The 23,898-nt window shown below is 38.9% G+C and overlaps 3 protein-coding genes across 4 annotated transcripts; 2 read left to right on the plus strand and 1 right to left on the minus strand.

Moving 5' to 3' along the window:
• Positions 1-505: 505 nt before the first annotated feature.
• LOC126371306 (uncharacterized) lies at positions 506-2,752 on the plus strand. Its single transcript, XM_050016611.1, has one exon. It carries the CDS (start codon positions 605-607, stop codon positions 1,517-1,519), a length of 915 nt encoding a protein of 304 aa, XP_049872568.1. The 5' UTR covers positions 506-604; the 3' UTR covers positions 1,520-2,752.
• Positions 2,157-13,917, minus strand: LOC126371272 (uncharacterized). 2 transcript variants are annotated; one of them, XM_050016558.1, is made up of 9 exons: positions 13,702-13,917; positions 12,490-12,665; positions 12,236-12,373; positions 11,859-11,945; positions 10,865-11,017; positions 8,915-9,137; positions 8,345-8,643; positions 8,000-8,117; positions 2,157-2,285 (listed from the first exon to the last, which is right to left on the minus strand). In XM_050016558.1, exons 2-9 carry the CDS (start codon positions 12,547-12,549, stop codon positions 2,197-2,199), a joined length of 1,167 nt encoding a protein of 388 aa, XP_049872515.1. In that variant the 5' UTR covers positions 12,550-12,665; positions 13,702-13,917; the 3' UTR covers positions 2,157-2,196. The 2 variants fall into 2 exon arrangements, with proteins under 2 accessions (XP_049872515.1, XP_049872514.1); XM_050016557.1 differs by lacking the exon at positions 13,702-13,917 and having other exon boundaries at positions 12,490-12,830.
• Positions 13,917-23,732, plus strand: LOC126371205 (protein inturned). Its single transcript, XM_050016459.1, has 13 exons — positions 13,917-14,515; positions 14,720-14,892; positions 14,998-15,146; positions 15,435-16,364; positions 16,617-16,855; positions 17,255-17,345; positions 18,472-18,655; positions 19,484-19,718; positions 19,793-19,886; positions 22,049-22,134; positions 22,442-22,624; positions 22,980-23,132; positions 23,513-23,732. Exons 1-13 carry the CDS (start codon positions 14,415-14,417, stop codon positions 23,616-23,618), a joined length of 2,724 nt encoding a protein of 907 aa, XP_049872416.1. The 5' UTR covers positions 13,917-14,414; the 3' UTR covers positions 23,619-23,732.
• Positions 23,733-23,898: the final 166 nt, after the last annotated feature.

Genomic DNA, 23,898 nt, shown 5'->3' on the forward strand with positions numbered 1-23,898 from the left:
AATTAGCAGATCAAGTTCATTGGATCCCCATTATACATCAATGATTAGATCATCGGTCATAAAAAAATAACAGCGAGATCAAAACCGACTTTTACTCTCCACTGATCACCGGTCGCCATACGATCATATCTGTGGTTGTCTTCTGATTACTTGTGACTCTGCCTACCTAATTAAGTACCATGGGCGGTGTTTATGTGTGAAAGCCGTCTGCTCTCCCCATTTGTCCGGAAAAGTAGTTAATGCTATATGCGGCAAATCTATAATACCACGTCAAAAAAGTATTTTATTCTACAATAATTAATCGTGGTTGTCTTCCGATGATGATCGTGATAACTAGCATGGAATGGAAGTAATAAGTACTTGAAACCACTTGGGGAGATGATTCCCCGCGCATCAAGCCCAATAGATTAGTGGCTCAAAAGTTATATTATCAGGCCTGTAAAACAAAAAAACACTGTCACAGAGACAGCTGTCACGTCATTGTTTTGACACTCAGTGTCAGTCATCCAGCTGTCAGACTATTTCTCGAACATCGGCGTTCGTCAAGTTCGTCTCGATTTTTGAAAATAATTTTTTTTAAAGAATTTATTGTCTCCCTTGTAAAATGAGTATTGTGAAATCTAATGAGAGTTATAATTCTTCTGTAGCGTCTTCTCGCGTAGAAAGCAGCGACGATGTGGACACGATAAAAGTGAAAGATTATGTGAAGGAGCTCTTGAAGTCACGTATCTTCTTGGGGCGTTATTTGGAAAGGAGGCTGAGCGACCCACGTATCGGATACCGGGATGTAGTACTCCTTAGTCCTGCTGAAGTCGACCTGAAGAGAGATTTGATTGAAGCACAACACAAATTGCGTTCTGTATATCCTAATAAGCATTGGATAGGCATCACAGATGGTGAGCTTATAGGGCACCCTGGATTGTGCTTGTGGACAGAAATTGACAACCAACCATTTGGACCGTTTTGGTTCCAAATCAAAAGCCTGAAATATAGAGAGGAGGAGATTATTATAACTGTCAAATGTATTAGGCACATAAATGAATCATTTTTAGAAATCGAGCCCATCCTCACAGGTACTGCTAAAAAGAAGGTGGCCCTCTTGAAAGCTGACCAAACAGAAACTAGTAGCGAAGCTCTAAGTGAGACTTACAATGAAATTGTAGAGACTCTAAAGACTGCTGTTTCTATAAGAAACATAAAAGAGTTTATAACATTCCTTTGTGCTTTTGTAATTGCAGTTGTCACTGGTAGCACAGCATTTATAAATTTTCTTGGCAATTTTGTGCTTGCTTTAATCAGAGAACTGTCTGTTTTAATAAAGAGCTCTACACCTATGTTTTTGGGCTTTCTAGATTTCTTGAGTAAGATTGTTGGAGGATTCTACATACTATTAGCTATGTTTTTCAGACCAAGCAATCCTGCACCTGTTGATAGGAGAAGTATAACTAATTATGACAAAAGTAGGAGAGGTAGAGTAGGAATGACCTATGAGTCTTTTGACCACACCAGCTTTGATTGAATTATTTTTAAGTTTATTAGATCTCATGTGGGTAATTGCAATGGGAGAGGCCAAAGTTTTCAATTTTAAATCTTGACTGTACTGTAGCTAACATTCCAATACTCTGTATTGTATTTCCTTGTCTTATTTAGGAGCTAATAATCTTATTTTTTTTACTGCAATTATTTTGGTACAAAGTTTTGCATTTTGTAGATAAAACTTTATGGGTATTTCTCACTATGCCTATGAGCCTATATTTAACAGTGATGTCTTAATCATAAAACAAATATTATAAATTCTTTTGAGTATGTACACATATGGAGCAAAAAAAGAACAATAAAAGAATAATATTTTATTTTATATGTTACATTGTATGTGTACTGGATTTTATACTTAATTTTATATATATTTTTTCTACATTGTAATTAAGATATAACTTTGTTAGGTATTTGGTGTAAGTTTTTGTTGAGTTGAGATGGAATAAGTAAACATTATAGTTAAATTAAATGGCTTTTACATTTCCTCATTTTCTGATTCAATAGGCACCATAATTATAGTACTTGTTGTTTCTAGAACAGAAAATGATTTATAAAATCTGTTTTACATAATTATGTGAAAGTAAAATTAATGAAAGGTTTAATTATAGAACAGTGAGAAAATGACTTCTATTATTTGGATTTTTAAACTTAATTGGAGACTTATGGACGAAATGGGGGTTTTAAGTTAGAATTCAAACCTTTTTTTGATCTATTGATATTATTATGTCTGCTTGATTTCCAATCACCAACTGAAAATTAAATGTCTGGATAAGTAGGTATCTGGGAATGATTTGGCTTTCTATTTAATTTACATGCACAAATACTTAAAATAACTTAAATTACATGTGGGGCAAATATGAAGCATATTATAATTGTTTGAACTAGGTACAGTTTGTATTGTTAATTATATAATAATATACCTACTTTGTGGCGAATTACGCTCACGATTGATTTACATAAGATTCTTTTATATTTGATTTACCTATCGTAATAATTTTAATTATTGTTAAGTTAATTGTTAATATGTACGATGTAACAAAATTATTTAGTTCATTTCCGAACGTTCATTTTAAAATGTCAGTTTCTGAACGTTCCCTGTTTGACATCAGAGAGAGCAACTTTTGAACGCGCAGGCAACATGTTGTAACTTGTCCGCCTTACCATAACTTATGTTTTTGTCTAACAATTTAAAGAAAATATAATTACTTTACACCGAGCTATTTGCCGTTTGAATCTGAGCCATCATCATACACAATACCATCAAGAACACTATCCAGAACATCAGGACTACGATTCCCAACACACGAAATTGGTGACCCCTCTCTACACTTCATAGCGGCGAAGGCCGGCTTGAAAAAACTTTTTAATCGTCTGGGAAGTGTATTTTAATGGTGCTGGACTGTTCCCTGGTGTTGTGATTCCGTGTTTGTGACGTCAAATCTAACCCACTAACTGCATGACGCGGAGACGACTGGCTTCATCATTCTGCACGCTGGTGATATATTTCATTTTCTTTCTGCATGGACTTTTAACAAACGCATACGACGAGTTTCATCATCCTACTGGTGTTATTTCAACATACTACTGCATGGACTTTTCAACAAAAACAAAAATTACAAATAACATTCCGGACTCTTAACAAAAATATTTTACAACTTAAAATTTATTTTTATTGTGTTGTGTTCATGACTGTGGATGTTTATTATTAATTTTCTGGTTGTGTGTTTAGTTATTTATTATAATTGTAAACAATTTTGGTTGCGGTACAGTTAACAATATTTTTAAGGGTATTTTCTTATGGTGCATTTTATAATAAGGGATTTTATTACCGTGCATTTTGGTTTACAATTTTTTATTGAATGTTATTATTCTCCTGTGTGTGTTTGTTACTTTGGGGTGCACATAACATTTTTATTTACATGTTTATATAACATTTTAATATTTTATTATTGTGCTATTTTTTAACATTGTATTAAACCATGGCGGAGGTACAGGCTTTGAAGGATCAGTTGGAGAAAATTCTTGTTGACAAGGCTGTTCTCGAGGAGCAGCTTAACATTAAACAAGAGGCTTGTAGGGTGTCAGTTAAACTTCCACCATTTTGGCCGGATAAGCCATCGGTATGGTTCGCACAGGTAGAGGCTCAATTCCAGATGGCAGGCATTTCTTCCGACGCTACCATGTACAATTGCATTGTTGGTCAAATTGATTATAAGCTTGCAGGTGAAGTGGAAGACATCATCACACGTCCTCTCCCGACTGGAGAAAAGTACTCCACACTCAAGAACGAACTGATTCGAAGACTGTCCATGTCGGAGGAGCAAAAGGTTCGGCAGCTACTTACCGACGAGGAACTTGGAGACAGAAAACCGTCTCAGTTCCTCCGGCACCTAAGGTCATTGGCTGGTGTCTCACTTTCAGACCAAAGTATCCTGAGGCAGCTATGGATGCGTCGCCTTCCACATAATATCCAGGTCATTCTTGCATCCCAACCTGAGCTAAGCCTAGATAAGTTGGCCGACTTAGCTGATAAGATCCTCGAACTTACCGGACGATCAAGTTCAGTCTTCTCCACCACCGTCAATACGCCTGCACCTGCACACGAATCTGATGTACTTCAGACATTGGTTCTTAAGGTCGAAGAACTCACAAATCGAGTAAACTCTTTGACCTCCAACAACCAACGGTCCCGCAGCACCAGCTCCAATAGGCAATCTGCACGCGCGGTTTCACCTGCTTCTGCCAAGCTGTGTTGGTATCACAAACGCTTCGGGAAGCGAGCTGTCAAGTGCATCGCCCCCTGCAATTGGAAGCCGGAAAACCCTCGGAGCGGTCAGTAGCGGCGGCAACTGATTGCTCACTCCGCAGCCGTCGACTTTTTGTTACAGATCAGGTCACTAAACGTCAATTTCTTATTGACACCGGCTCCGACTTGTGCTGTTACCCTCACAACTGGCTCCCACGTCGTCGGGAAACTTCTGACTATGAGCTCAGTGCAGCTAATGGTAGCAAAATTAGAACATTTGGAACGGTCAACCTCTGTCTCAATTTGGGGCTGCGTCGCTCATTTGCATGGCAGTTTGTCGTTGCTGATGTGGAAAGGGCGATAATAGGAGCTGATTTCTTGGCTCATTATCACCTACTCCCCGACTGCCGCAACAATTCTCTCGTGGACAACACTACTGGCTTGTGTTCTGCGGTGTCTTCAATCCACGTTGAACAGCCGAGTGTTAGAGCTGTAGATGCTGGAAGCTCTATTTATTCCGCAATTCTCGCTGAGTTTCCAGACGTTACACGACCTCCTGGCTTGCCTAGGATCACTAAGCACAGTACTGTCCACCACATTAAAACTACAGATGGTCCTCCCGTATCATGCCGCCCTCGCCGGTTAGCTCTTCAAAAACTGGCCGCTGCCAAGAAGGAGTTTGAGGACATGGTGCGATGCGGTACCGCGAGGCCGTCCAAAAGCGCATGGTCTTCACCTCTGCACTTAGCGCCCAAAAAGGATTCGACATGGCGCCCCTGTGGCGACTACCGTGTCCTTAACGCGCGCACTATCCCGGACAGGTATCCCGTCCGTCATATCGGGGACTTCTCACAAAACTTGGCGGGTTGCACGGTGTTTAGCACTGTGGACCTGGTCAAAGCTTACCAACAGATCCCTGTCCACGGCGATGACATTGGCAAGACTGCTATCATCACGCCATTTGGACTTTTTGAGTTCCCCTATATGACGTTCGGGTTACGCAATGCTGGACAAACATTCCAGCGCTTTATCGACGAGGTGGTACGTGGCTTCACTTTCTGCTTCGCCTACGTCGATGACATTCTGGTGTTTTCTAAGAGTCCCGCCGAACACGCGCAACATCTCAGAGCGTTATTTCAGAGGCTTCACGATTATGGCGTTGTTGTCAACCCGTCTAAGTGCGTCCTTGGAGCCAGTGAGGTTACCTTTCTCGGCTACCTTATTAATGCTGAAGGTACTCGGCCACCTCAGGATCGCATTCAAGCCCTTCTGGATTTTACACCCCCTGAAACAGTGCAAGGGATGCGGAGATTCCTCGGCATGTTAAATTATTATCGCCGTTTCATTCCTCATGCTGCACAGTTCCAGGCCCCGCTCATAGATGCTTTGGCTGCTACTCACAGCAAGGGTTCCAAACCATATCCCTGGACGCCCGAGCTATTGCAGAAGTTCGAGGAGTGCAAGAGAAGCTTATCCGATGCAACATTGCTACATCACACTATTGACGATGCGCCTCTCGGTTTATTTACCGACGCGTCAAGTGTGCACATTGGCTCTTGTTTACAGCAGTTCATCGATGGACAGTGGTTCCCCCTTGCATTCTTCAGCAGAAAGCTGACCCCTCGTCAGTCTGAGTGGCCTGCGTACTATCGGGAACTCTTGGCGGTGCACGAAAGCGTACAACATTTTCGGCATATCCTTGAGGTCCAACACGTGACCATCTTCACGGACCACAAGCCGTTGCTCTACGCTTTCCTACAACGCCGAGAAAGACTCCCACCAGCACAACTTAACCAATTGTCCTTTATAAGTCAATTTACAACTGACATTAAGTACATAAAAGGCGAGGACAACGTTGTCGCGGATGCTATGTCTCGAGTAGACGCGATTTCTCTGGAACAAGAGTACGAAGCTCTTGCTCGGTCTCAGGAAGCAGACGAGGAGTTGACCCAACTACTGGATAATTCCAGCCTTTTGCTATCCAAAGTTAGCGTCCCTGGCACGGGCATTTCCTTACTCTGCGACACTTCGACCGGCAAGCCTCGTCCCTACGTCCCTCCAGATTTGCGCCGCGTAATTTTTAACAAATTACATAGTCTTAGCCACCCCGGCATTCGAGCCACGACTCGCCTGGTGACTGATCGCTATGTTTGGCCGTCTATTAACAAAGACTGTAGGGAGTGGGCTCGCACTTGTGACGCGTGTCAACGCAGCAAAGTGACGAGGCACAACACTGCTCCACTTAGCACCTTCGATACCCCTACCGGCCGCTTCATGCATGTCCACATAGACATTATTGGACCTCTGCCTCCCTGCAAAGGTTATCGCTATTGCCTAACCGCAATCGATAGAGTTTCCAGGTGGCCTGAAGTCTGGCCTATGCAGACTATTACGGCGGAAGAGGTAGCAGAAACACTCGTGAGAGAGTGGATCTCTCGCTTCGGCGTGCCCTCAATGATCACAACAGATCAAGGTACTCAGTTTGAGTCTGATCTGTTCCGACGTTTGATGCACATTTTTGCCACGAAGCGTATCAGAACCACCTCTTACCATCCACAAGCAAATGGTATGATCGAGCGCGTCCACCGGCAGTTGAAAGCTGCTATCATGTGCCATGGTGGCGAATGGTTAAGCTCTCTGCCTCTCGTACTGTTGGGGATGCGTACTGCTTTTAAAGAGGATTTATGTTCTTCCGTCGCTGAAATGTTGTATGGCGAAACACTGCGCCTTCCCGGTGAACTCTTGGTCTCATCACCCAGCTCTGGTAGTTTAAACGACCCCGCTGACTTTGTCGTATCACTACGGCGACATATGTCGAACATTCGACCTGTCCCGGCTTCTCGGCATGGTGAAAAGACCTCGTTCACATTCAAGGACCTAGCTACGTCTTCTCATGTTTATCTTCGTGAAGACGCCGTTCGTCGCCCATTTCAAGCGCCCTACACTGGTCCTCATCAAGTAATTGATAGGGCCACTGATGGAAAAACCTTGACGATCTTATTCAAGGGCAAAAACGTTACGGTGAGCGTTGATCGAGTCAAACCCGCTTTTATACTGCCCGACGTTTCCAGCGAATTAGTCGTGCCATCACCTGCTGTATCTGCAGACTCTCCTGCACCTACCATTCAGCTGACTCCCGCGCCTGCAGCTCAGCCAACACCTGCGGCCATGGTTTCGCCGATTCCTTCTCCACCTTCTCCTCCTGGTTCTCCAGAGCCTGTGCCTTATACCACACGATCTGGTAGACGTGTTAAATTTAAGTTGTTCAGAGACTAACTTGTCTCTCTCCGTGGGGGGGTGGTGTGGCGAATTACGCTCACGATTGATTTACATAAGATTCTTTTATATTTGATTTACCTATCGTAATAATTTTAATTATTGTTAAGTTAATTGTTAATATGTACGATGTAACAAAATTATTTAGTTCATTTCCGAACGTTCATTTTAAAATGTCAGTTTCTGAACGTTCCCTGTTTGACATCAGAGAGAGCAACTTTTGAACGCGCAGGCAACATGTTGTAACTTGTCCGCCTTACCATAACTTATGTTTTTGTCTAACAATTTAAAGAAAATATAATTACTTTACACCGAGCTATTTGCCGTTTGAATCTGAGCCATCATCATACACAATACCATCAAGAACACTATCCAGAACATCAGGACTACGATTCCCAACACACGAAAACTTATATTTACTGGATACTTGTATTTATTTACCATTGCGTGAGGGTACTGGCCGACTTCTGGTAGCTTTGTTATTGGGTGCAAATCTATTTGTCCTTGTTATATTCTTCTTAGAAGGTATCTGATTTACCTCATGCTTCATATTTATAGGCTGTAAAATAATTATTAAATTATCTTAGGTTTTTTTAAATATTACATTAACATGTACAGTCATGACTGTATGAGTAATATCATGTACCCACTTTAGAACCCTGTCATGTTAACATATTTGACATTTACTGACACTTATAATCCTTCAATTTTAATGTGATATGGTACTGAAGTGTGTACTTATTAATACTCATGAGTCATGACAGTATGCTACCCCAAATTGTATACCTCTGTCGCTGTGTCGCTAACTATGTAAGTTATAGGCACATTTTCCACAATATGCTCAGTAGGTTTCTTCATAAGTCTGTTTATTATCTTAGCTACAATTACGTTCATATCGCTGTTGTCATATTCCATCAATAAATGTTTAAATAAGCTAAATATGAAAGGTAAATGCGGTTTTAAATCTATTTTCGCTTTGTCGTTATCACTCAATTTAAAAATTAAATCTAAGTTTGTAAAAACTTCTTCTAATGTCATATAATGTCTAAAATGAGCCAGGGAATTCAATATCTTGTTCGCCATGCCTAAAACAGATAGACCAATATAGCATCCAAATTAATAAATCGTATAAAATACGCGTACTGAAAATGTACATACTCAAATTTTCAGTCCATAGTGAGTACAACTATTATGGAGTGTAACTCACTACTATCTTGGGTCTTTTGAAAAAACACGCTTGTGTTGGTATTGTTCTTGTTTTATAGAACATTCTGGTCTGTGATTCCAACTTAATGAGACTTAATTTTACTAATTTTTCAGTGTTACTTCTGGATGTACGAAACTGCTTTTCATTACCTTCGTTAGCCTTGCAGTAATAAGTAGCATTGATATGTGGTGCCATTGACGGACTCAATAAATTCAATGTCGAGTTGAGGAATTCTACAGTATCACTTTCTAAATGTGCTGCTTTCTTTCTTAAAACTTTTTTAATATCATTTGTTATTTTGGAATTGAAATTAAGGTATCTTCTGCCTTCTTCAATCATGGCTAGTCTATATAATACTTTAGCTGCTAAATTCTGAAAAAGCGACCAGAATAATACACTTCTCATCAAAAAAATCGAAACACTTCCGTTTTCATTGTTTCTGTCCGAATTTAACACAAAAAAGAATTCATACGATGAAAAAAAATACATAAATGTATAGCTGGCAGTTTGGCCATTACAGTAATAAGCGAAAATTCTAAATTCAAAATTAGAATTTCATTTGTTTATCTTATAAACGAAATGAATCACTGTTTTGAGACAAATGTGTGTTTAGGGTTGGAGTACATTTAGCGTTTAAAAACTAAAAATTGGCGCCTATCCTTAAACTTTTTGTTTTTTATTTCAATACTGTGACTTTGGGACGTCTGAAAAAAGGTTTTTTTTCTAAAACGTATGGATACTTCGCCCACAGAAGCCGCCCAAGTTGTGGCATTGCTGGATTCTGGCCTTAGTCAGCGTGTTGTGGCTGCAAGACTGCATCTAAGCCTATCATCTGTTCATACAGTCTATAAACGTTATCGGGAGACTGGTTTGTTCACGCGCCGTTCAGGATCTGGCAGGAATCGGGTCACTTCTGAGCGAGATGATCGATTTATTGTAACAACTTCTTTAAGAAATCGACGCCTTAACGCTTTTCAACTGCAGCAGCGGCTTCGTGTTGTACGAAGGGTGGCTGTAAGTGACTCTACAATTAGAAGAAGGTTGAAGGATCGTGGACTGGTACCGCATAAGCCAGCAAATGGGCCGAAATTAACTGCAGACCATCGAAGAGCGCGCCTTAACTTTGCACGTGAGCACCTAAATTGGTCATACCTACAGTGGAGCAAAGTTCTCTTTTCTGATGAGTGTAAAATTATGCTGTATGGTAACGACGGAAGGAACAAGGTCTACAGAAGAGACGGAGAACGCTATGCACAATGCTGCATTGAAGAAAAGGTCAGCTATGGTGGCGGTTCGTGGACGGTTTGGGGAGGAATCAGCGCCGACGGTAAGACAGAGCTTGCTTTCGTGTCTGGGCCACGTCTGCCTGCACTAAACTGTCATCGGTACGTCGACGAGTGTCTCGAGCCTCATGTGATGCCCTATGCACATTTTATTGGCAACGGCTTCATATTCATGCACGACAATGCTAGGGCTCACACCGCGGGCGTCGTACGAGATTATCTTAACGAAGTCGATATCTCTATTATGGAATGGTCAGCAAAAGTCCGGGCGGACATGAATCCCATTGAACATCTGTGGGATGAATTAAAGAGACGAATTCGAGCAAGAGATCCTGCCCCAGAAACACTTAGCCAGCTGCAAGATGCAATCCAAGAGGAATGGGACAATATACCACAGCATGTGATCGTGACTCTCATCCGATCGATGAAGAACCGTATGGAAGCAGTAATTAGAGCTCGGGGAGGGAATACAAGTTATTAAATAAACGTTTTTTAGCTTTTTTTTTCGTTTACGTGTGTTGTTTTATCCATTTCCTTTATACTCCATACGGAATAAAAATGACTCATTTAACAAAATACGAAACCTATGAAAAATTCATTTAAATTTAGAACATTAACATTAAGATTTGATAAGCTCATATTACTCACTATTAAACGACATTTAACATTTATTCCTAAATGTACACATTTTTCTGATAATCCTGACAAAACGTAAACTTGCAAGGTGTTTCGATTTTTTTGATGAGAAGTGTATTATAATATCCAGCGAAAATTCAATGGTTGCAAATTACTTGTTACAAAAAACTAAACACAAACCTGCGTGATTTGATCACCGAAAGTTTCGTATTTATTAGGCCACATAATGCACACCTCGATGAACGAGTCGTCCTCAAACACATTACATATATCCGCATGTGAACATGCCAGGATCATGTCCACTTTTTCAAGGTGCGGACATTTTGTTAAACCCTGTCAATTTAAAATGGTATTTAGTCTACTAGTTACTACAGAATGTTCTTGGATAATTCCAACATTACCAGAGTAGGCGATCTATTTTTAATTTTATTATTATTATTATTATTATTAGCCTATATGATCCCACTGCTGAGCAAAGGCCTCCCCCATATATATTTTTAATTTTATCAACTATTTAATATTATTTATTTCTATGCATGAATTAAGATGAAAATAAAACAAAGTACACGATCACACCTCGTAACTAAGGATTTGAGTTACATAATAATGAACTCGACAATGGAACAGAAAAAACAAAAATGACGTCTATAAATGGTTTATTTATTATGAGTAGGTATTCACGGGCTTGAACTTATGTAGAATGCAAGTCTAAACGTAGTTGTGCGTCCTGTAAATATACACAAAGAAGACAAGTACTAACTTCATTCAAAAATATCAATGCGTTTTTAGTATATCCATCGCCCATATAGAGAAACTTCTTAAGAATACGCATATTTTTAATAATTTCTCCGAGATTACTTGTGCAATACTTTGTATCCTCATTAAAATGAATCATAAAGTCATTGTATTCTCTGCGGTTCAAACAATGGCATTTTCTTGTGAGTCTTTTGAATACTGAACAGTCATTGTCTACTTTCTGAAATCAAAACAATCGTGCTCTATAAACGTTTTTATTTTATTTGCATGAATAATTTTCTATGGACTTATACTCAATACGATCTGGGGGTATCCGAATCGGGGTACCAGCACATCGGAGAACGAATCCTCGTATCTTTTTAACGCAAATCGATCACATTTGCAACTGGTATAGTTATTTATGAGCTATCTACCATACCTCAAGGTGTAGTAAATCCAAGTTCTTTGTATCAGTTTCTAACTTCTTGATGGAAGTCGTATCACCCACGTCGCTTAATTTCGATGGCTGAAATCACACAAATATATTTCAAAGTACATAAGTCGCGTCTTCTTATTACGTGTCGAAAGCATAGCATTATTAGCGTGTAATACCGAAGATTTGGCTTTGAACAGAGAAAGGTGGAGAATGCTACACCGACAAGAGCCTGGCTGTTAAATTTAAACATAGAATTTATGTGCTTTAATTATGATAATAACCGCGTAAACTTAAAACAATGTATGTACAAACTATGGTTTGTGTTAAAGAAGATACGAGAACTACTTATTAGGTAGGTAGTTTAGGTACTAGGCACTCACTGAGACTGTTTGGTTTAAAATAGGCAATGGAAGATCTTCCTTGATCACACATGTATCACTTGAGTGAATCTTTGATTGTATCTCTTCAATTATATAAAGTAGCTTTTTGGTGCTGTCTTTTAGTCTGAAGAGCGAGTCCTGGAACATCATTTTAAGAACCGTTCATCATCATCATCTACCGCTACTGGGGTATACAGAGTTCTCCAATATAAATATTAAATAGTAAGTAGGTATTCAATAGATAAAAGACATACCAGTTTAACTCGGCAGTACTCACTATCTTCTTTCTGCATATCCTTTTTCTCCCCGGCCATTTTAGTAGTGTTTGTTTCTTTTATAGCTTTGACTGCGTTACCAGTTTGCGCAGCAATAGTATCCAGGTCTGGTTTAGTTTGGCACCCAAAAACGAGATCGGATTCAATACAGTCACCTAAATCATTCGTATGGCCTTCAGTATTTGTATCTTCAGTTAACACTAAAGACGAGAGATATATAGGCGATCCTATTGCTCGGGAGGCTTCATTATCCATCTAATTTAGTGTGAATAATTAAATACCAATACCAACGTATCATGAATTTTAGTCATGCCGCTGAAAATTTGTATTTTAACACCATAAATATAAAAAAATCTATTAGCAAGTTCTTTGGTCACGTTTTTGGGTGCAACGTGGTCCAGTTTTGTGTGGAAAAACTCAAATCATAACATTCGTTACGTTTTCGCCATTTTTGAATTTTGTGCCAAGTGCCCAAAATTGATGTTTCCTGTCAAATGTTATTGTTTCCGGTATTTTTTTTTTTTAATTTTTGGCCTGGTTACAAAGACCTTTAGGCCAATCTGTTTCCGGTAAACATAAACTAAAGGCCACTATTCAGGGTCCTGCGTATTACTGCTAAACTAAGTTATACATAGTTATGTGAATAAAAAAAAACATGGATAACAGGCATCTTGTATCTTTGTTTTTTGGTATAATTGATGACCCTTTTTCATACCACCCAAATACAATTTCGTCCACCCATTACATTATATATACCTATTATTGTGATAAAAATAAGGAGAAGCAATATAGAAATTGTGAGAGATTGTCAGGATTTTCCACTAGATCTGGTGGTTTAGACATGTGGTTCGGCGAAAAAATATTAGTTTTAGTGGCTAGTGGATTTTTTAGTGGATTAGAGTCCTTTCAGTTAGCGGTGAGTGATGAATTTAACCACTAACACAACTGAATATGGTTTATGAGTTACTTGAGCGAAAGAACCAATATTTATTAGTAATACATACAATTAGTTTTGAGTAAGATCAAGATGCCTAAGTAAAAGTACACCCAAAAGTTTCGTGATTGTTGGTTACGTGACCCAGTTTTAAAGGATTGGTTGCAAATAGTCGAAAGCACTGGTGGTCCAGTTACTAAGTGCAAATTATGTGGTATATTAAAGGAATCATTATTAATAATAATTGAATAATTTACCCTGTCTCTAGCACGTCTTTACCTACGACGCGGTGCTAAAGAGGGGGAAAAAACATCCCACGATCTGACTGCACTGATTCGGCTTTGGGTTATCTAGTGAAAATCTGGTGGTTTGAGAGACCGCTCAGTTTTAGTGGTTTCTGGTGGTTTGCACGGCCACAAGGTCTTTGGCACGGCCGCATTTGGTGGGCTGGTAAAAATAAAGTTGGCAACACTGCAGCTATCAACCGTTTTAGTTTTTAGTTCAGGGGATACGTCGGCTTTTCGGCGGGAAACGGGAACGGGACAGTTGCTTTCTTCATTGAGTAATCTAAATAATTAATACGAAGTGGTGTTTTGTGGTTAATGATCGCATTAAGTTAGTCGGAAGACATTCGCGAGTGTTATTATATTGGAGTATTCAATAAACAAAGTGTATCTGCCTATTTTCGCTTCGTGCCGGGAAGCCGCTTCATAACTCAAAAGTTTATGCGGACTTTTGAGTTAATTCGTTTGGGGTTCGGAGTAGGAGTCTACTCCGAGGGTGGGGGCTTAGGTTTCATCATCATCACCTTTCATCATTTCATTAATCATCAAGAAAAAAAACCCGTAAGACATGGCTGTATGGGCATAGTTCCCTTTGCCTTACCCTTCGGGGAAAAACAAAACAAAAAAAAAATCAGGGATACGTCGTGCGATTTAGTTGTGATTAATTTAATGTTTTTGAATGAAAGATGAACAATTATAGACCTAAACTCAACTATGATAGTCCTTGTGATTCGGATAATGATTGGACTGAATCGTCTGATGGCTCGAAATATTCCGACTCTGAAAGGTACCGTTGCTTGGTAGAGGAATTTTCTTAACAAGTTTTTAAAGTTTCGTTACAAATATATAACATTTCCTTATCAATGGCTCAACTTAAATCGATTCTTTAAAAATAATGTTATAAAAAGTTGTTACACCACCTTTCTTCTAGTTTGCTTTTATCACAGACTTACATTGTCTGAAATACATTTTTTTGTACATTATTTTACAGCTCTGTCCCCGAGTGGGATTCAGATGTAGGAGAAGATGGGGAATTGATGTATATCAAAGTTAAACAAAATGCTAATGTAACTGATTCAACTAAAACACCTTTATTAGAGAACTGCGAAGCTTTCAAACTTAGGAATAATTTTAAAAGATCTTCAACTAGAAGATCTACTAAAGGTAGCTATTCTCTTTATTTTTTCAATATTTAGTTCAACAGTTTGTGGAATAATATCTTTATAATTGAATGCCTAATTCTAATTTATGTCTTTTTATAATTTACAGGTAGAATATTTAAAGTTTTGAAATCTCGTAAGGCCAGAAATTCTGATAATATTTTTGAGAAGAAAAATGAACAAAACAGTGAAAAAGCAGACAAAAGTGCCTATAAAAATGTTTCCCCTGAAGAAAATAACAGATTTGTTGTTATACAGGTAATTTTTACAATCCTTTATTGTTTTTATTTATAGTTTTTTCTTTTTGATATTCTGCTACTTGACGATCTGTTGTTCAATAATGAGTGAATTTAGGGGTCTGATTTTTTAAGTCAGATATGGTTTTCTTTATTTAGATTCAGCAATTCCACCTCCGTTACATGTTATCTCTTCTATTGTGAGGGTTGTGAGGTCAATTACCAACCTCATCAATCTCACATGTTGTTGTGTCATTGTTTTATAGTTATAGTTCTAATTCTTACAAATTTATGTAATAATTTATTACAGGTCAGCAAAAACATGATATTCCCTAGTGAGAAAAATTGTCAAATAGAAAAGCTTTTTGGCTTATGTTTGGAAACACATTTGGATGGTAAAACATTAGTAGTTGCAGATTTCTTAACCGAAGCACTGACTTTCTACTCACCGAAAGTAAAAAAAGGGTATTATTTACAAAAAATAAATGGCATTGATGTGAATACTTACAATATTCACAATGTTTTACAAAGAGTTGTAGAAGATATTGACAGCCCAAAGCTCACATTTCAAGTTATAAATGATGATTTCTGCATTAATATTGAAAAGCTTTTGGTATCAAAAAATCCACTGGAAAATGCCTTGACACAAGTATTAAAAGAATCAATGTGCTCTATTATGTATATCTGCTGCAATGACATTGAATACCACAGCAATGATGATAAAGGGGTCCTCTATTGCTTCCCAAGACCATTCAACCAAAACTTTCTCTATAATATAAGAGGTGCTTATGTCACTCTCAATCATTTGGCACCTAAATCTTTGGGAACCAGTGAACCAATCACATCAACTGTTTTACACAATAACACTTTAATAAATGTTGCATACAAATCATACTGTACAGATTTGTTGTTAATAGCATTTCCTAATCGGAAAATAGACTTGTTTGCTGCGAGGAAAGTGTTGAATGACATTGTGAGATTGTTAGAGTTTTTATACGGCTCTCTGAAGTCTTGTTTTACGAAACCTAACAATGTTGATAAGCTTGACAGTTTATTCTCTCGTATATTTGTTACACTGCTGTTTGACTGTGATAATTGTAAGGTGAAAGATAAGAACGGAAGCAGTGTTATAAGTTTTGAAGACATTCTTGCAGTTCATACTGTAGCTTTGCCCTTGGACGTCAAAATTCAAGTGGACGACGCCATAACGGAGTTGGAAGCAGCTGATTATCGTGAATGGGTATGTTATTACTAATAATATTATAAGTAACTTTGTCTGTATGTCTGTCGATTATAGTTTTACGCAAAAAAAATACTAAACCTATTTTAATAAAATGTGATATAGAGATAGATTAGACCTTTGAAAACTCTCCAGTTTTTATATTATTTAGTGATCGAATAAATATGCTGCGCGCGATAAACGGCATCGAGGCGGGTGAAAGAAAAGTGGAATTAAATACCTATTTGTACTAAATTATTTTGCAACTTTCAGACAGATGATGTGGAAAACTTCCAAAGGTTGTACACAGTTATAGGATCCTGCCTCTACTATAATGGACATTTACTAAGTTCCCACTTACAAGATGAAGATTTGATGGAAATCAATACATTTTTGAAACTAAATGGCATATTAAAATTAAGTACTGACAAGGAGTTGGAAAAACTAGTGACATGGAAGGAAGTTTACATCAGAGAAGACAGAGAAAAGAAGAATGACAATTGTGAATACAGGTAAATACACATTTTTCATGACAAGCTAGCAAAGAGTGTTCGTATTGTAGGTTTGAGAACACAGTAACATGTCAATGTGTATTTTTGATGGTGCCTATATGAGTTGCATTAGGCCTATGCCGAATCCAACGTTTAACGAGACTAGAATTAAACTTGGGATGTTAATTTGTGACTTACGTAGTGTAACAGATAGAAATACCAATATATTGCGAACGTGTGTTCGTACAACATATGATGTTCTAAAAATATAGCTGTAAGTATTATAGTATCAACATGGACCCAATCAGGGCACTGCAATTGGTAGAGAGGACAAATGAATTATATTTTTGTTGTAAAAGAAATATTACTTTATTAAGGATAAGCTATCATTGTTAAGGCTACATATCAATTTGTCTTCAGGATTCCAGATGGTCGTTGGTTTCTCCTGATAGTTGGTAAAGGACATTTTGTATTAGCTACACTTATGGAAGCTGGTGGCTGTACAGAAGATGTGAGTATTTCGCGTTTGAGTAATATTGATATTGGCCCCGATTCCTGCAAACACCGCCTAATTTTATTTTAAGTTATATCCGTCATTTTCATACCCGTCGAAAAGGAAAGGGACGGATGATTCACAGCTCTTAATTTTAGGAAGAATGAGTAAATGAATGTGTCGGGTTATTGACTGATGTAAAATTTTTAGACGGTTGGTTTAGATTTGTGCTTAAAATTGACGTGTGTTCCATAAATTTTATGCTTGTCAATTACCCGTCCCTTTCCTTTTCGGCGGATAAGAAAATGACAGATATAACTTAAAATAAAATTAGATGGTATTTACAGGAATTAGCACCATTGTCCTCCTTAATCCTTTCACCGCCAAAGTCTGATATATCAGACATTTAAGTTTCGTGCCCTCGCCGCCAAAGTCTGATATATCAGACAAATATTGTTTACCAATTTGACTGTATTTTTTCTTATCGTTATAATATCTAAGGACACATGCATTAGTTTTTCAGACAGTTTATAGTTTAGTTATTTGAAAAATATCAATTTCACAATGTATCACAATGTTATTTAAATAATAAATCATTAAAAACAAACCGTGTTATTGGGTATAGATTTATTTACTACAAATTAAAACATCGATATTCAATATTGCCAACACTAGTAAATCAACCATGTTTAATGTCGTGGCGTGTGGTGAACGTTTTTGATCAAAACTCTTGGCGCTGAAAGGGTTACTAGCTCACGACTATATCCCAATTGGGGTAATCAGAGGCACATCATCACAAGGTGAACTAAGTACGCACACCTCACCAAGCTTTCTGTTAGACCGACGTGATAGGTGGTGAACCGGATCGCCGTCTATAATGGTCGAGCCAACTGTGCAAGTGAAAACTGCACTTAAGATAAATTAATAACTCATCGGTGCAAGTCCGGTACTGGAGGTCTCCCCTTTTGAGAATCAAGCCATTGGGACCACAATTATCATAGGACCACAGTGACTGCCATCGCATGATGAACTTAATGTCCGCTAAATGTTACCTACAGTAGAATATATATATTTTTTAATATGAAGCCAAGTCTCTCCTGTTACTAGCTAACCAATTCTTAGTAGCACCATTTGACAATTCCAGGCGCAAGGCATCACTCCGCCGTCACCGTTCTACGTAGAGGAATGCGAGAGTTGCGTAGAATTGCTGTATGAAGTAGGTCTGGACAAGTACCTGGGGGCATGGTTCGCTGCCAACACGCAGCCACAAGTGCAGACCGCGCCGGAGACTCTTACCAAGCAAGGGAGGAAGACTAAGGAGTTATCTTGTGAGTATATTTTCTTGTTAAATAATAGAAATGGGGAAGTTTTATACCTCAATAAAGTTAATTGTTATTATTATACCTTAGATTTTTTTAAGGTAACGGCAAACCCCGGACACTCCATACAAAAATCGAATTCTTACCGTGTGCCGCCTAACGCGTAAGTCTGAGCGAGACAGATTGCGCGCTCTCACTCTTACTCCTTATCAGCTTACGACCATTTAAGACTAAAGCAACCTAGATGGGGTGAGCTCGACGACCGATACGGTGTGGAGCGTAGAGTTACCGTTCTATACGTAATATTATTCTTTATTCTGGGTACCACAGGACGGACACCGTAGACGTAGTAGACCCCAGAAACGATGGCGCGATGATCTCGACGGTTATCGAAAAGACTGGATAGAGCTCGCACAGAACTGGGATACTTGGAAAGATATGGGGGAGGCCTTTGCTCAGCAGTGAGATCATACAGGCTAATAATAATAATATAATTCGAATGGTGTATGTGTATGTACGTACAGTCATAGGAGTCGACTAAGGCCGGTCGCACTTTGAATGCATTTTCGCACGAGTTAGGTTCGTGCGTATACGTATACGTGCGAACACGCACGAACGATCCCAATCTGCCAAGTACTATCACAGTGCGTGCACTCGGTGCGAGTTGGTCGTGGGTGATAGGAAAGTTTTCATTCGCATGTCGTTATCCCCCTAGCATTATCCCTTTTTTCACAGGGTCCGCTTACCTAACCTGACGATTACACGTTATACGTGTACGCATGTATCGGAGCTGAAAATAATGCAAACAAATAAACAATTTATTCATCTAATTTCCAGCTATAAAAGACACCTTAAAAACAGCAACTATCAAACTGCCAAAATCGTCAACCGAAGTGAAACGGCGTCACAATTCATCCGAGCAGATAAATGTATCTAACACCAACGCCAGTGAGAACAATTACGGTAGCCACCACAGTTTATACTCACCGTGGTACAACACCAAGCAATATAGACACGCGAGTAGTTTGGACGTCAGCTATTCGGAGGATTCTAACAGCTTGAAGAGCAACAGGTGCTTGAAATTGTTTCTTAGTTTACTGATAAGATTTGGGTCGATTTTCGCTCACTGATAAAAAATATTTACAGTGAAATAAGCGAAGAGCGCGTGCAAGGAAGACGAGCTGACAGGGAGAGGAACCGCAGAGACTCGTCAGGGTCAGATTCTGACTGGGATAGACAGGTGAGAATAGCTGGCAGCTGGTGAGAATAGTGAGAAATGGCGTAATTACTCAGTTTAAAAATCGAACATTTCATAATTCTTGAAACCTGCGCTCTTGACGTGACGCCTTTGCTAAGCAAGCCACTTATGCGCGTGGTCGTTTTTGAATACCAATTATAGCGTATGGATTCGCTTAATAGTCATTCGGAAAAGAATTTTGGAAAATTTTGGAAACTGACAAATAAATTGAATCCAAGGTCGAGTCTCCCTGTGAGCGTGGCGGGTGCGCATGAACCAACTGAAATTGCCAACGCATTTATGCATTATTTCAAGGTCGAATCACTTCTTCCAGGCGGGTCTCACTTGACTGGCATGAGAGCCACCGGTTCGGGGAATCTCACTGTAAGATTTTCTGCCATAGACGTGTCTTTTGCTATTAAAAGGATGTCTGGCGGGAAATCCCCAGGTCATGACGGCCTCAGTGTTGAGCATTTGAGACACGCGGGGTTACATTTGCCACGTATTTTGTCAATGTTTTTCAGTCTGTGTATCAGCCATGGATACTTGCCACACGATTTAATGTACACAATGGTAACACCTGTTATTAAGAATAAAACTGGAGATGCCACCGACATGTCCAATTACAGGCCAATCTCTCTGGCTACTATTATAGCTAAGGTTCTGGACAGTCTGCTTGATAAGCGGTTAGCTCAAGATCTTACTTTGCACGATGCCCAATTTGGCTTCAGGCCTGGGCTCTCTACGGAAAGTGCTATTTTAGCTCTCAAGCAGATTGTTCAGTATTACACGGGCCGTAAAACGCCAGTCTTCGCCTGTTTTTTGGACCTGTCGAAGGCGTTCGATCTGGTCAATTATGACATGTTGTGGCATAAACTGCAAAATGAAACTGCGCTACCTGATGAGATCACATCATTGTTTAAATACTGGTATGGTAGTCAAAGGAATAGCGTAGGGTGGGCCGGTTCGCACTCTGATGTGTACAGGTTGAACTGCGGGGTGAGGCAGGGAGGGTTGAGCTCGCCCCGTTTGTTTAACCTGTACATGAATAAGCTGGTCGAGGAGCTCAGCGGCACTAATATCGGATGCTTTGTTGACGGCGTCTGTGTCAACAATTTAAGTTATGCTGATGATATGGTGCTGCTGAGTCCTTCGATTGGAGCTTTAAGAAGGCTGCTGTCAATATGTGAATCCTTTGCGGGGGCTCATGGACTCAAATATAACGTCCGTAAGAGTGAGTTTATGGTGTTTAAGTCTGGTTCACATACCTACACAGAGTTACCTGAAATCACACTCTATGGTACACCGTTAAACAGGGTAGATAAATTTAAATATTTGGGCCACTGGGTCACTGAGGACCTAATAGACAAGTTGGACATTGAAAGGGAGCGTAGGTCGCTGGCTGTCCGAAGTAACATGTTGGCTCGCAGATTCGCACGTTGCACTACACCGGTGAAGGTAACGCTTTTCAAAGCTTACTGTCAGTCATTCTACACGTGTGGTCTGTGGGTTAACTTTACGCAACGGGCATACAGCGACCTGCGCGTCCAGTACAATAACGCGCTCAGAGTGCTGTTGGGGCGACCGTGGCGCTGCAGTGCGTCGGGCATGTTTGCGGAGGCGCGCATTGATGACTTCTATGCCATTATGCGGAAGCGCAGCGCCTCCTTGCTGTCGCGGCTCCGCGGCGCTACCAACACCATTCTGAGTGTGTTTGCTGATAAGTGGGACTCCCCATTGCTGCGCCGATGGGTGAAGCTCCACCTCTCTTAAATTTTCATTTGCTCTGTTTTATACTAACCCTAGCTTTAAGTTTGCATTGTTACTAACATCTATGGACCTGTGTCTGAAAATAAATAATTTGAATTTGAATTTGAATTTGAATTTGCTCAGCAGGGCTAACATGCGCTACCTGATTAAATTTTATAACGATTTGACGATTCAAATCGATAAAATATTTCATTTTTTCGATTGGTGCTATCATGGCAATCCAAAAAAGTGTTTTTCTGTCAAAATACCACAACGTGATAGATTTGATGGAACCTAACATGACACCATATTTTTATAATATTCTGTGGACAAATCCACGTGATATGTTTTTCTTCTATAGTGTGTGTGTATCTATTGCTGTATGTGTACCTAAATAAATAAATATTTGTTTCCAGGATGGAAGCAGGACTAGTAGCAGTATGGATGTTTCCGACATAAGGAAGTCTTTGCTTAACGAAATAAACCATGTTACTGCACACAGGTATATTTTTCGTTCGCTTATTTGCACGCGTCGGATAGTATCTGCATTCCTAAGAAAAACAACAAAGTAGATGATTTTGTTCTAAAACCACCAATAATCTGCTGCTGACTGTGTTTCCCCTTCATTACTTTCTTGGAATCTATAAAGCAATTCAAGCAAAGACCTTGAATTCAAGGGTGCAGTGAATAAGAGTTACTGCCACGGTTCCACCATAGACAAGCTTTTAACTTTATTGTTTCTTTTTTTCGTTTTAATTTTTACAATCTTTGCAGTGCGAAGTCAGAATATAAATTATTTTTCATTCCAGAGTAACAGCAGGTGACGAAAATGTCCTATTTCATTTCGTCCAACTTGAATCTGAGAAAGGAATACTCATAGCTCCAGTGAAAAATGTCGAGTTGCAAGCTAATAATGCTCTCTATACTTACATACTGAAAACCTTCCGGTCAGCTAGTAAGCGAATACATGAACTGTTGCAGCATAACATCAGGTCAGAAGAGTTTCTAAACCATCCACTAGGTTACGTTTTAATGTAAATATATTTTAAAAAATATCGAAAAATATCGATATTTTTTAATAGTAAGTCTTTTATTGCCATTTTCTACTTACTTGTAAACGTAAAAATTAAATGCTGCCCGCATCGCGTGTGTCGCTATAATTGAACGAATAGAATTGTTTTTTTTTATCTCGTAGTCAATACAGTTTACTAACTTATCGTGTCACGTGAGATATAATTATATACGCACGATATATGGACAGCTTGCCTTTAAGGTAGTAGCCGTGACTTTTAACTTTTTTGCGTCGTGTAACTTATTTCACCGTGATTTGTATACAATACTTTACAGATTCAAAAGAAACCATGCGCCGTCTATCCCGCTGAATAAGATTCTAGTAGCAGTGAAAGAGTATGCTATGCTGTTCGCAGCCCCTTCTGAAGTTATGGCCCAGACTGGCATTGCCAAGAAACATTCTGAACCCTTCCAGTTCTGGGTTATTGGGTAAATATTTCACATCACTTTTTATAGTTTCTGGCAACCGGTCATCTTTTATTTAATTCACTCTTCAGGTTATTTGTGTAAAATCATTATTTAATAAAATGTAAAAAGATATGGCAACACTACCAATTAATTCCACCATCGATTTAATAGAATAATATCAATTTTCGTCATGTTGCGGCTTTTTCTATAAATAAAACTATTTCTGGCTCATTAGAGTGGAATTTCTGTCTAATGAAAATGGCTGAAATTATTGCCAGAGCTAAAATATAAGTCTTGTCCTTTTTACAATCACTTTTTACTCAGTTAACCTCTCATATTTATTGAATATATTTATAATGAATTATTAATTGAGACAAATATTGAAGATTTTCTTTTTACAGGCGTGTATTCAGCGAACCTGAGCCTCGGGAGTTGTACGTCTGTTATCACGAGTCCGTCCCGCAAGATCTCACTGAAATTGCTTATTTACTCTCTTATTTGGAATAAAAATGATTAAAGGTTACATTATGTGTATCCGTCCATTTATTTTTTTACATGTACCTATTATACCTACATGTGAATCCATTTATATTTATGTTAAACAAATAAAATATAATGTGACGTGTCGAGTTTTATTTACGAAATATATTTATTTGCAAAAGATCAGAACAAATCTCATATTGTGACTTTCTAAAAAAAAAATTATGCGCGCACTGCATTGCAAGCGTATTGCAATCAAAAGAATCAAACAATTTCAAAAATTACCGGGAATTCGATTTCAAGCAAA

This window comes from Pectinophora gossypiella, chromosome 12 (genome assembly GCF_024362695.1).
Source record: "Pectinophora gossypiella chromosome 12, ilPecGoss1.1, whole genome shotgun sequence".
In the NCBI taxonomy this organism is placed as follows: domain Eukaryota; kingdom Metazoa; phylum Arthropoda; class Insecta; order Lepidoptera; family Gelechiidae; genus Pectinophora; species Pectinophora gossypiella.

Coding starts and splice junctions, on each gene's coding strand:
- LOC126371306 (XM_050016611.1), top strand. CDS start 605: ATGAGTATTGTGAAATCTAATGAGAGTTATAATTCTTCTGTAGCGTCT.
- LOC126371272 (XM_050016557.1), bottom strand. CDS start 12,765: ATGGATAATGAAGCCTCCCGAGCAATAGGATCGCCTATATATCTCTCG. Junction 11,946..12,235: donor TTTTAAACCAAACAGTCTCA/GTGAGTGCCTAG, acceptor GTGTGATTTCAG/CCATCGAAATTAAGCGACGT. Junction 11,018..11,858: donor TGGATTTACTACACCTTGAG/GTATGGTAGATA, acceptor TTAAATTGACAG/GGTTTAACAAAATGTCCGCA.
- LOC126371205 (XM_050016459.1), top strand. CDS start 14,415: ATGAACAATTATAGACCTAAACTCAACTATGATAGTCCTTGTGATTCG. Junction 19,719..19,792: donor AACAGCTTGAAGAGCAACAG/GTGCTTGAAATT, acceptor AAATATTTACAG/TGAAATAAGCGAAGAGCGCG. Junction 19,887..22,048: donor ATTCTGACTGGGATAGACAG/GTGAGAATAGCT, acceptor ATTTGTTTCCAG/GATGGAAGCAGGACTAGTAG.